This window comes from Colletes gigas, unplaced genomic scaffold (genome assembly GCF_013123115.1).
Source record: "Colletes gigas isolate AHSC1104 unplaced genomic scaffold, ASM1312311v1 Colletes_gigas_Sc00009, whole genome shotgun sequence".
NCBI classification, from domain to species: Eukaryota; Metazoa; Arthropoda; class Insecta; order Hymenoptera; family Colletidae; genus Colletes; species Colletes gigas.
Window position 1 is genome coordinate 4,908,055 of NW_025106638.1, and position 12,642 is coordinate 4,920,696.

A 12,642-nucleotide genomic window follows, 5' to 3' on the forward strand; every position below is an offset into this window, starting at 1 on the left:
GCCGTATATTTTTAGTTAGTGAAATTGCTTGCTGTAGATAGTGTGGCTATGACGTAGAATGTCGCGCCTTGTTACACTTACGTCACGGTACCGTAAGAGCAACAATGCACGACATAACGTGCCAGCTTAATCGCAAACGTCCTATCCCGACATCCCATCCTTTGGAAATGTAAACAATTATATCATTTTTCCATTTTTATGGCTCGTGTGTATATTAATAAAAATTAATGCATTCACGAGTTAGTTTTTCATTATATTGTAATTTCATTACATTAATAAAAACATTTTAATATACGGCATGTGATAATGTTACAAAGAAATAACAATTTTTTACATTTCCCTCCTGATGGAAGTGACCACCACCTTCCCGTGGTTTCCATTGAACGGTAGCGTGCACGTTATTGTTTTACCTATCGTTACAATTATTTTGTTATGTAAAGTTAAGTCAAATATATAACATTTGATTGTGTGTAACAATTTGATACGGTTATTAAAAAACATAGTGGGAAAAGTCAGTAGTAATCTATTTCTGTAGCGTGCACGGTACTGGCTAAGAGTGGTTTTTCATTTTAATTAACCCTTAATTAACTCTTTACGAGTAAGACTGCTTTGAACAACATTATTCTAAAATATTTGTGGAATACGTTTTTTATGTGGTTTAGGTAGGTATGCAAGGCATAAGATTTCGTTTAATTTTTCCTGTCTAGGAAAGATAGGAGAAAAATATATTTGATCTTAACCCTTCTTAAGATTTATATAAATGGCTTTAAAAATTTGTTACAAATGATGTGTATGTATCGAAATAATTATAAAACTAAAAACGTATAATCATCATTATATGGGAGCTGATCACGCTTAAAATATAATGAGACCTTAAAACGAGAACATAAAACTTAAATGTTAAGTTTCATTGAAATTCATTCAGCCGTTTAGACGCAATCATGTCAATAGCATAGGAACAAAAAAAAATGTTTTTTTCAATAGTCACAATATGATCAGGGGGTCCTAAAACGTGTATTTCCGCTAAAAAAAAACTTCAAAATTTTTTTCATTATGATACTTTATAAATTTCCTTATACCTTACATATAGGTCGGAAAGTAAAAATGCTGGGGCAGTCGAGATTTGGAATCGTATGCCACTTATCGCGAGATCGTATTTCAGTTGTTTTGTCTTTTACAAGAGCAAGAAGGAAAGGCTCACACTAGCGTTCTTTATCGATTTCCCGAAGTTGTGCGCAAGCGCCGAGCTCACGTACACGTGGCTCGTGCGGTAGTGTATGCCTGCTATCCCCACCATTCCGTTAGACGCTAAGGAAATTCGTCGTCACTGTTGTCGATTTCGATGCACTCAATTATGCCCGATCTGGCCACACTGCTCCCACGCTCTCTCTCACGCGCGCCCGCTCCAACATGGCCGCGTAACCTCCACCTCCACGCGGCTCGGGGGTGGATCATCGATCGAAGACGATCCGGACGGATGGGGCAGGACACAAACCCCGATTGGACCAGGACAATCCAGAGGGAGGATCGAGGAATATTCCGGAGAAGGGATGAACATCGAGGACGACGAGAAGATTTCCGCGGAGGAACAGATCGATTTTGAAAGTCAACCAAGTTGTATCTAAAAGTCGAGACGAAGACGAATAAATTTTACCAACCTATTTTCGAACATACTGAGTAATTTGATTTTTGCGCGCCTCGCCGAGCAGAGCGGTTCAGCGCTCCACGTGCACCAACCCACCGTCCTTTTTCCCTAAACCACGATCTCGGTACGCAACAACTGATATTCCCGTTATCCCTACGCATCCCTATAACATTAAAGAAGTTCGTCGTTTCTAGTGTCGACGCGATGCACTCAATTACGCGAAATCTGGCCACACTGGCGCCACACTACTGCGAAGTTCAATCTTCGATGGTTAATATCGATGATTGAATTATTTGAACTTGCAATTTGTTTCTTGAGCAACAAAGCTTTAACTTATCATAAATGATACGAACATATTCCGAAACTACCATATTTTACGACAATGTAAAAGTAATTAAACGTTCTACACAGTCAGTTGTACCGAAATAGTAAAAAACTGCTATATTGTCACGATAGTTTACATATGTACTTACCTACACGTGTGTCTACTGCTATCGTAACCTAAACACAGTCCGTGAATATAAAAAGATTAAGAACTACGTAAAGAAAAACTTTGGATTTAAAATGTTTTTTTTAAATTTAGTGATGTTTTTATGACGTTCCAACGAAAATGAGGCCTATTATTCCAAAAGAAACGTAAGTAATTTCGTATAATTACCTCGAATGTATTTGCATCATTTCCTTAAGGAGGTATTCTACCCTAGAGCCCAATTTTTTAGTGGTTCATTGGAGTTTTTGTTTTCTTACTTTTATAAGCAAGAAATTTTTACACCAAATTGTTTAAATAATTGTTTCAATTTCTTTGTTATCATTTATTTCAGTGAAAGTTCGAATAAATTTAATTCGTATTTCTATGTTAAACTATTAACTTCTATAACTCTACTATTATTATTCTCTATTATATTTATTTAATTTTTATTTTCATAACTTATATTTCAGATTTGAAGTCCATGCAACGCATGGACCCTTTTATACTGGAGGTCACATTCAAGTATGTTGATTATTATTATTATTCATTCTTGGATTTTTCATATGATCAATAAAAAAATCTTTCGTTACAGTGGAGTAAGGATGGACAATACATATTCTGCCAAAAACAAGGCATGGTTTGTTTTGTATCTCTGAACGAAGATACAGCAGTAACGTCTTATCTTGGAGAAAATAAAGACAATGAAGAAGATACGATTAATACTTTTACTGTGTGCAATGATGATGTACATATAATTACACATCATAAAAGCAGTCTTTTCAAATTATGGACCTGGAAAGGTAAAGGAAAGATAAAAATAGATTTCTGATAAATATACTTGAAACATTGTAATTTAACTTACTACTTAATATAACTAATTTCTTTCTTTCAAATCATACACGATTTTGAATTATAAATGAATCTTCTTTTATCCCGCAGATAATAAACTGATAAAATTGTGGAAGTCTATGCACAAAGGTCCTGTGGTTTGCATTGCGCATTGCAGTGAAAGGAATTTAATGATTTCTGGAAGCAGTGATGGCACTGTTAAATTGTGGGATCTGGATCGTCACGCTTGCATTAATAATTTAAAAGGAGTTACTGGAGTCATCAGGTATCTAAATTAAATAAACTAAATACTTCTTTAACATTGAGAGCGTTTAAAAATCTTCTGTTCCTATGCTAATATTAAAGTATCTATCTTTACAGTTTTACTATTAACTTTACTGTTAATGAACTTTCTATCAATCATAATGGACATTTTAAAAGTCGCTGCAATTGAATCTCATCCCGCTATTACAGATATATTCTATTATACCTAACTTAGAAAATTATCATTCTTCGTTTATATACAATTTCAGTGTTCTGGCTTTCCATCCAATCGTTGGAAAGAACCTAGTTTTCGCGGTTGGAGACGATTTCAAGATCCATGGGTGGAATATCGCCTCCGGCAAAGAAGAAATTGTTCTTTCTGGTCATTTCAGCAAAGTTACTTCTCTGTCTTTCCACAAAGATGGAAATTTTATGGTCAGGTAACGTTTCGAAACTCGTAAATATTTTAATCCCTAATAGACATATTGAATCTTTGTGTTACTTCTTTTGATACAGTTCAGGAAGAGACAGAGTGCTAATTTTATGGAATATTTCCACTGCGTTGTCTGTACGCGTCTTACCAGTTTACGAGGAAATGGAAGACACGTTTGTTTTATCCAGAAATATATCGTTGCCTGTACCCATGAATGATAAGAAGGATATTTGCGTGGCTGCTGCGGGAGAAAAAGGTTTGATTTTGGCTGGGATATTTTTATTTCTTAAAGTATTATAGGGAAATAAACAAAAACGAATATTCAACACAAGAAAATGAAAACCGTGTCCTCTTCGGTATAATCAATTCCTTGTAAATTGAAAAATTCTCCTTTTCTCGTTCTATATACTTTCGCTCGATAGCTTTCATGAATTATAATAAAAAACAACAAATCAAAGTTCGAAAGTGATTGAAGAAAAAGTAACTTGGTAATTGTAAAGTATAAGAACAAAATGTTATTTTATCTCGTTCTAGGAATCTGTTGACATCAAACTATTCTAATATAATATATTGAACGTTACTTAGTATATATATATATATATATATATATTTAGAAACACATTGTAAGATTTAAATTTTCATAGGCATTGTGAGGATATGGGAAATGAGAAGTGGCAGGGAAATGTACGCACAGAAAAATTGCATGTCATCTGCAGTAAAAGAAGGAGAAAACCTTTCGATTACTCGTTTGCTTCACAATGATCAAAACAATACTTTTGCTGTAGTCACAGTCGATCATAATATAATTGTTTATTCGTTGGAGACTTTCGAATGTTTGAAACAGGTAAATTTCTTCAATTTCAATTTCAATGTTTGATGATAACTGACATTTTGAAATTGATTGCAGTTAGTAGGTTACAGTGATGAAATTTTAGATATCGTGTACCTTGGCGAGAATCAGAGTCACATAGCAGTTGCTACTAACAGTTGCAACATAAAATTGTATAAAGCATCAAATATGAATTGCGAATTGCTATATGGGCATACTGATATCGTTCTGTCTCTTGCGACCACTCCTGCTAACGCTTATCTACTCATTTCTTCTGCAAAGGTGCGTAGAATTTAAATTTCAATTAACTATTAGAACGCACTAAATATAATTTGAAACGTGCACGTATTATGACATAGATTAAACTAATTGAATGGTTAAAAGCATTGGTAATATTTTATCATAAAATGGTTCGTCAGATTTTAAAAGATAATTTGCGATTTGCAGGATAATAGTGTTCGTGTATGGTTGATGAACAGAGAAACGGCGAAAGTATCTTGTATCGGATCTGCAACCAGACACACTGCTTCTGTTGGCTCCATTGCAATTTCTCAAATGTCTACTAAATTCTTTGCTTCCGTTAGTCAGGATTCGTGTCTTAAATTGTGGAATTTGGCAAATGATATCGAGGATTTAGGAGGTAAATAGAATAATTGTTATTAATTACAGTGTAACAAGTAAAAGTACCAATTTTTAGAGTTTTTCATCCGGAAAATGTTTTCTAACGTTTCCGGTTTTTTAAAAGTATGAATGTTTAGTAAAAATGCAGGATCCTTTGTACGAAGGAGTTTCTATTACTATTAGTTTCCCAATATTTGGTTTCGACACCTGAATAGAACAAAATTTTGTCCCATAATGAAAAACTATAAACTCTGTTGTTAAATACTAATCTGTTCGAAATGCTGAACCAATTCCAGAGTCATGCACCCTGAACGTAGTTCGTACAGTGTTGGCTCATCAGAAAGACATAAACAGTGTAACCATTTCACCGAATGATAAGTTGATTGCAACTGGGTCGCAGGATAAAACAGCAAAAGTGCGTAAAAAAAAAACTAAACTTTAATAGAATTTATTAGCGGCACTGTTATTTTCTAATTAGAAATTTATGCTGAACATTGTAGTTGTGGTCGGCGGATGATTTGCAATTGCTCGGGGTATTTAACGAGCACAGGAGAGGAGTATGGTGCGTAAGATTCTCTCCCATAGATCAGGTGCTTCTAACGACTTCTGCGGACTGTACGATAAGGCTTTGGTCATTGACCGAGCTCAATTGCTTGAAAGTAACTAGAATGCTGTTGTAATTTAATTCTATTTCTTAATTACGATACGAACCAATTGTTAATAGCTGTGATTGGTCGATAGACTCTAGAAGGGCACGAATCGTCAGTTCTGAAAGCAGAGTTTCTGACACATGGCATGCAGTTGATAACAGCCAGTGGTGACGGTCTACTGAAACTCTGGAGTATAAAAACATCAGAGTGTCTATGCACTATGGAGAAACACGCAGATCGCGTATGGACACTTGCAGGTACTACATTCTTTTCCATTCGTATGATTCAAATTTTAGTATATTTATTTGTGTACTATTTTGATAGTCAGCAAAGATGAAAAAACTGTAATCAGCGGTGGAAGCGATTCATTGATAGTTGTTTGGAAAGACGTGACTGAGGAGAGGAAAAGGAAAGTCGAAGAAGAAGCGAAGCAACTTGCACTGGAAGAACAACACTTGAAAAACTTACTCGAAGCAAATAAATTGGGTTCAGCTTTGATTTTGAGCTTGAAACTGGAACGACCTATGCAAGTTCTTAAAATCGTTGAAAGTAAGTTTCGTACGAACGATGTGTTCAACGGTGTTGTTTTAAGAAATAACAATTACAAATCTGTAACTTTATCGATCACGTAATTAGTTTTCTTCTCCTAACGAAAAGCATTAGTAATCTGGAATAAAATTACAAAAATTTAGTAAACTATTGCGGTTTTTATGTAGCATTTAAAATCTACTCTAATTAGTTTTCTATTTTATAAAACAGGTATTCTAAAGACTAATAATTGCCCACTCATGCAAACAATTAGTGAATTGAAGCCTGTTTATAAGGAAAAGTTACTTAAATGCGCCACAGCGTGGAATGCTAATAGCAAAAATTGTCAAGTAGCCCAGGTATGTGTTGAAATTAAGTTTGTTAACAATTAAATGTAGATTTAATTACAATTATGATTGTTTATGTTTGGTAGGTCGTTATAAACGCTTTAATGATGGACCTGGATAACGAAGAATTTCAAACTAAATCATCCTTTATGCTGGAGTCCATGATACCATATACTGAAAGACATTATTCAAGACTAACAAAATTATTGCAAAATTTACATTTATTTAATTATACGTCAAACTGCATAAAACCACATATCGTGTCCATAGATACCAAAGGAATATAAATTGATCATATACAATATACAGAATAATTCGATTATGCTTCTTACCCTCGTTACCTTTTTATTTTTAATATTATTGCGTGTAAATACTATTTTTAAACTATTTACTAAATAAAACTTCTACTTTCGAATGTCTAAGTTGAATAAATTATCTCGAAGATTCGTTTATGGCTAAGAAACATAAGAAAAGGAAGATAGTGTCACGGTAAAAGTTTTTTAAAATTCAATCTGGTCCTAAAAGTTTGAAAAATTTTTTAAACGACTGAAACCACCATGGTTTTCGAACATCAAAGTCTACAGTTCGTCACGGCTGTTATAAAAATTTATGTAATTGTTTTTTTTTTTTTATTTTTAACGAGGAACGGCGTTGAGGAAATTGGAAAAACGATGAACATTGATAAATGTTCTAATAGATACCGAAAAAGTTAGAAAGTTTAGGTGGTATTATAATCATGCACTGCACTTTTATGTATGTAAAGTATACGAATTTATCTCAAGCTGGTTTACACGTTTATTGTGTTTATTACCAACTTGAACGTCGGATTCTATTACAACATTGTAAAAGAATGGGTGGGAGGAGCAATTAGGCGATATCCGACTACCAGTGAATTAGTCTGAGTTCATTAGCGAAGCAGTAATGATGGACCTTAAGATGGCTTTGAGAAAAAGTGTTTGTAGATTGGTAATTTTCGTTTATCTGCTGCAAATGTTACAATTCAGTACGTCTGCCATGTAAGTAACAAGTTGCAACTCGTTAACGATTTTAAAATACACGAATTTATGTCCAACAATAAAAGCAATCGTCGTAGAACAAGATCCGTGAAATTTTTTTTGTTTCAATTTAGATAAATTTTTGAATAAACGATAATTAAAAAATTAGCTGTGATGGTCGCCATGATAAATATTTTTGTCTACTATAGGAATTATTGAATTACCGAAACCATTCTATTGCATTTATTTAATGTTAAATGATGGAAATAAGTGCTAGGAATGAACAAAATTTCGTTTTCTTTGGATTTTTTTTAAATAGTGCATTTTGTGACTATATCAATGTTTCCTTTTCGAATGTAAGTCATTCATGGTACCATAAAAAAAAAAGGAAAAGAATTATGTTTGGAATCTTGGCGCAGAGCGTAGGAATAATGTAAATAGTCGTTGATAAGTTGTACAAACGAGTGCACATTCAGGTGCCATAAATTAATTTGTTTATGTAAGCTGATAAGAACAGGTTCACTTGTTACGAAATTGCATTCTTCGAACTAAAACATTCTAAAAGTTCTTCAATTTTTAATTAAAAATCACGATCTATGAGATCTGTTGCATCGTACTATTTTTTAAAAAACAGACACGACTTTGATAAACGGCGAAAAATAATCTCAGCCCTTTAATTAATTAACAATGTTAATTAACTATTAACATGATTAATTAATTATTTTAGTGTAGTATGAAATATTAAAAATTGTGGAAAAATTCGAAAGCGTTGAAATTTCATTTTTTCTATTAGCATATTACTTTTTTATTGGCATAAGAATTGAATAACAATCGCACTAATTAAGTAAATATCGATTTGAAACGAGGTTTAAAGCAAATGTGCATTTTACAATCGAAGAACAATGAAAGAACAATATCCACCGTTGATATTTAATATTTTAATATAATACCGAGTATTAACAATTCTGGAAAAATTTCGAAAATGTTAACAGTCGCAACAATTTCATAAATATTACAACTAATTAGGATTTAGATTAGAAAATGTACGTTTTATAACCGAAAGAAGGCGAAATATTATTTATCTAGTGCGCAGATATTCTTTAAACAATTTTTTTTTAATATTTCTCAAGCTGGCAATAGTTAAAAAAGTTTCTTTTCATAGTGATGGCTAGTCACATGCGTTGCAATTATGTCAGCTGTATTGTTAGGAAACAACAATGAACCATTTTTATGGGATGCTGGCGTCTGGAATTTTAATTCAAGGATCTTTTCAAGCAACGTTTTCCTCTAATATTCTGCATTAAATTTGGAACATTGATTGTCGTCTATTATTACGATTTGTTAGAAATAAAAAAATTGAAACCCACTAATAACTTAATGAAATTGTTTACATCTGCTGATAGATTCCAAAAGTTATTCACTATGTTAATTAACAACGTTTCTAGTTATTGCATATTTCAAAAAAAATTTTAATTCGAAGCTATACAGGGTGTTCGGCCACCCTTGGGAAAAATTTTAATGGGAGATTCTAGAGGTAAAAATAAAACGAAAATCAAGAATATCAATTTCTTGGCTGAGGCTTCTTTAAAAAGTTATTAAAAAATTAAATTAAACAATTTGAAATCTTTCTGGAAAAATTGTTTTTGGTTGCGGGGGTCAATTACAATCATTTTTTATGAATACACATACCCCCGAAATCCTACCCACTTTCGAGAAAAAAATTCAGGAAGGTCAAATTTTTCGGCGAAATTAAAAAATTTCTGATCGTTCTAAAAAAATTATTTTCGGTTGCGGGGGTCAATTACAATCATTTTTGGTGAATAGACATATCCCCGAAATCCTGCGCATTTTCGAGAAAAAAATTCAGAAAAGGCGGAACTTTAAGCTTTAATAACTTTTTAACAAAGCCTCCATCAACAAATTAGTATTCTTGACTTTCGTCCTATTTTGGCCTCTAGAATCTCCCATTAAAATTTTTCCCAGGTGTGGCCCAACACCCTGTATAAGTCGGGGAATGAAATTGTTTGTGATTGTTTATAGATTGGAAAGTTGTCCAATGTTGAGTAGGAACCATTCTATGACACAAACAGAGCTTTTGCAAGAATTAACGAACGACTGCCGTTACGATAAAATGATTAGGCCATCAGGAGAAACGAATGCTACGGATCCAATTAAAGTGTACACTAGGGCATATATTTACACGATTAAATCAAACATGGCGAAAACACTGGTAGCTTGATATTACAATTTATATTATTATTTTTTGCTAACAGTGAAAGCAATAGTTCTGTACGTATTTGTTAATTTTTAAAATTGCATCGTTTAGCTGCCTAATGGTTGAAAAAATATTTATTTCCAGCAGTTTGACGTACACATGATGTTGCAATTTAGATATCTAGACGAGAGATTGAAATTCTCTGATATTGCGCCTGATTTGAGCCAAATATATGGCGGACAGCTTGCGTACAATTTAATTTGGACGCCTACCGTTTATGTTTCCAACGAACGTAGCTCGACCATAATGGGAAGCGGCGTTAAGGATCTACTTGTTTCCATAGATCCGTCGGGTATGGTCGTATGGAACACTAGGTTTGTAATTTTCTCTATTTTATAATAAAGCGTCTGTTTAAATTTAATCATTTTTTATAAGTATCTTTCAAATGTTTCTCTATGTATTAAGAAACTATTTTACTTACACAATTTCTAACAAAGAAGACGTAAAGTTAATTTAGTTTGTGAAAGATTGGAATGAATTTGGAAGTAGTAATTATTTTCTTGAGAATGTTTCAGATTTTCCATAATTTGGGAATTCCCCGTAATTTAGAGGTTCTCTAAACTACGGGGAATCCCAAACACTTCTAATTAAACTATTATCTCCATATACATTTATTATGCACATAAAAATCATAAATAACAATATAAGAAACAAATCGAATAATTAAAAAGTATAATAAAATATTACTTAATATATAATTGCAGTCCAAAAATCATTTTAACAGTATTATACTTTGTTATACAATATTAATTTTCACCTAAAATATTTTTTTTATGATCAGAATTTCAAAGATATTTGAGTAGGTGTACTTGTATAGATCATCCTGTATATTGACACGTAACTAAATAACTTTTTATAATACAATAAAAATTCTACTTTTATTATTGTAGATTACAAGCTACCCTTAATTGTGGCCTTCGTTTGGAAAAGTTTCCATTTGATGTTCAGGAATGCCCGCTTGTCTTTGAAAGCTGTACGATGATCACTATTGTTGTACTACTACAATGTCAGCTATTTTACTCTACTGTACGTCTAGGAAATGAATGGAATTTTTACCTACAGGGACGCACAACGTGAACGATATGATGCTCTATTGGGACCAAGAACCAATCATACTCGCAGATGAACTGCATTTAACCGAATACAAACTCATCGACAAGTGGGTTAACACATCGGAAGTCTTCTACGCCACGTCGCAGCAACATTATGGCCACTTTGGCACGTAGATCATCATTTGCACTCGACAAACATTCCTTTAAAATTATTTTAAGTAACCATTTTCTTATTTACAGCTGGTAACTTCAGTACAATTAGCATAACTTTCAAGTTGTCGAGAGAGATGGGATTCTTCATGATGGACTACTATATACCATCTATACTAATTGTAGTAATTTCTTGGGTATCATTCTGGTTACATATGGATGCAAGCCCACCGCGAATAGTTTTAGGTAATTTAAAGAACAAATGAAATGAGCAATTTTGACAAGACTTATCCAATATTAAGAATCGAAATTAATGTAATCTCGAAGAAAAAAAATTAAGGCACACTGTACTATTTGTCCAATGTAAAAATGTTAACAATATTGTACAGAATGTTTAAAAAAACGATCAAATTTAAGGAATGTATTTCATCGTAAAAACAAAGAGTCGTACTGAACTTAGGCCCACAAATTCTTTCTTAGCAAATCATAAACACTTATAAAGATTATCTACAATCTATATTTCCAGGAACAAATGCTATTTTAACAAACATAGACCAAGAAACGCTTTCTTTCCAATTTATAAATACTTTCTATCCAAATGGAGATGACTAACTGCAATTTAAATTTCCAGGAACGAACACTATTTTAACGTTCATGACCCTTGCATCGAAAGTAGAAAACTCGTTACCAAAAGTTTCATATATAAAGGCCAGTGAGATATGGTTCTTAGGTTGCACAATATTTTTGTTCGCAGCAATGGTTGAATTTGCTTTCGTCAATACAATCTACAGACGAAAGTATGATACATTGATTTTTTAAATCAATTATTATACTTAATTACATTATTATTTATCTTATATGTGTATTTATAGGAAAAATGTGCCTTTAAAGAAGGTAAATAGCAAATACATATTAAAGTCTACGCTGACGCCAAAATTGGCACGAAAACAATTTCAAAAAAATACTACGGGCTTGGAACGATCGCGATCTTGGTCTTCGCTTGATAATGCAAACAGTATCGGACAAGATTACACGAGTCAGAATTATCTGACTGTACACGTGAGTTAATAGATAATAATATTTTCTAATGATAACTAATTAATGGTTAATTAAAACGTTGAGAGAAACGTATTTTCTTATTACAGAGTTTTCCAAGCACTCTGAATATTCCTTCGGTAAAAATTGACGAGGACAGAGACCAGGAATGCTCCGTAGAGAGTATAACTTCTGTGAATAGTACTCTACCGCCAAAATCTTTCTCGAGAAGGGCAACCCTTGCACAGTTGCACAACTTCACAACTATGACACCGCAAGAAATTGCACAGTGGATTGACAGGCGTAGTAGAATAGTATTTCCAGTTGCTTTTATCATATTTAATATTCTTTACTGGTCTTTTATTTGGATATGAGGATCCAGCGATTAAAATTGGACAAGCTTTGACCAGTCAAATAATATAGCTTTTTAATTAGACTAAACAATTATTACTAGAGAATTAAAGAAAACATCTGTTGTATAATTTATATTTGTTTTTGTATTAGGTAAATAAAATGTCAAA

At 32.9% G+C, this 12,642-nt stretch overlaps 2 protein-coding genes across 2 annotated transcripts; both read left to right on the forward strand.

Moving 5' to 3' along the window:
* The first annotated feature begins 1,953 nt into the window (after positions 1-1,953).
* Positions 1,954-6,925, forward strand: LOC122397236 (transducin beta-like protein 3). The gene is made up of 15 exons (XM_043396272.1): positions 1,954-2,281; positions 2,585-2,636; positions 2,707-2,914; positions 3,054-3,228; positions 3,476-3,646; positions 3,723-3,895; positions 4,284-4,483; positions 4,547-4,750; positions 4,916-5,108; positions 5,386-5,504; positions 5,590-5,748; positions 5,831-5,996; positions 6,064-6,288; positions 6,499-6,626; positions 6,701-6,925. The coding sequence occupies exons 1-15, from the start codon at positions 2,256-2,258 to the stop codon at positions 6,899-6,901; spliced, it is 2,400 nt and encodes a 799-aa protein (XP_043252207.1). The 5' UTR covers positions 1,954-2,255; the 3' UTR covers positions 6,902-6,925.
* Positions 6,926-7,525: 600 nt separating this feature from the next.
* LOC122397140 (pH-sensitive chloride channel 2-like) lies at positions 7,526-12,557 on the forward strand. Its single transcript, XM_043396054.1, has 9 exons — positions 7,526-7,630; positions 9,650-9,839; positions 9,969-10,198; positions 10,775-10,857; positions 10,947-11,102; positions 11,177-11,332; positions 11,718-11,883; positions 11,959-12,145; positions 12,232-12,557. Exons 1-9 carry the CDS (start codon positions 7,536-7,538, stop codon positions 12,493-12,495), a joined length of 1,527 nt encoding a protein of 508 aa, XP_043251989.1. The 5' UTR covers positions 7,526-7,535; the 3' UTR covers positions 12,496-12,557.
* Positions 12,558-12,642: the final 85 nt, after the last annotated feature.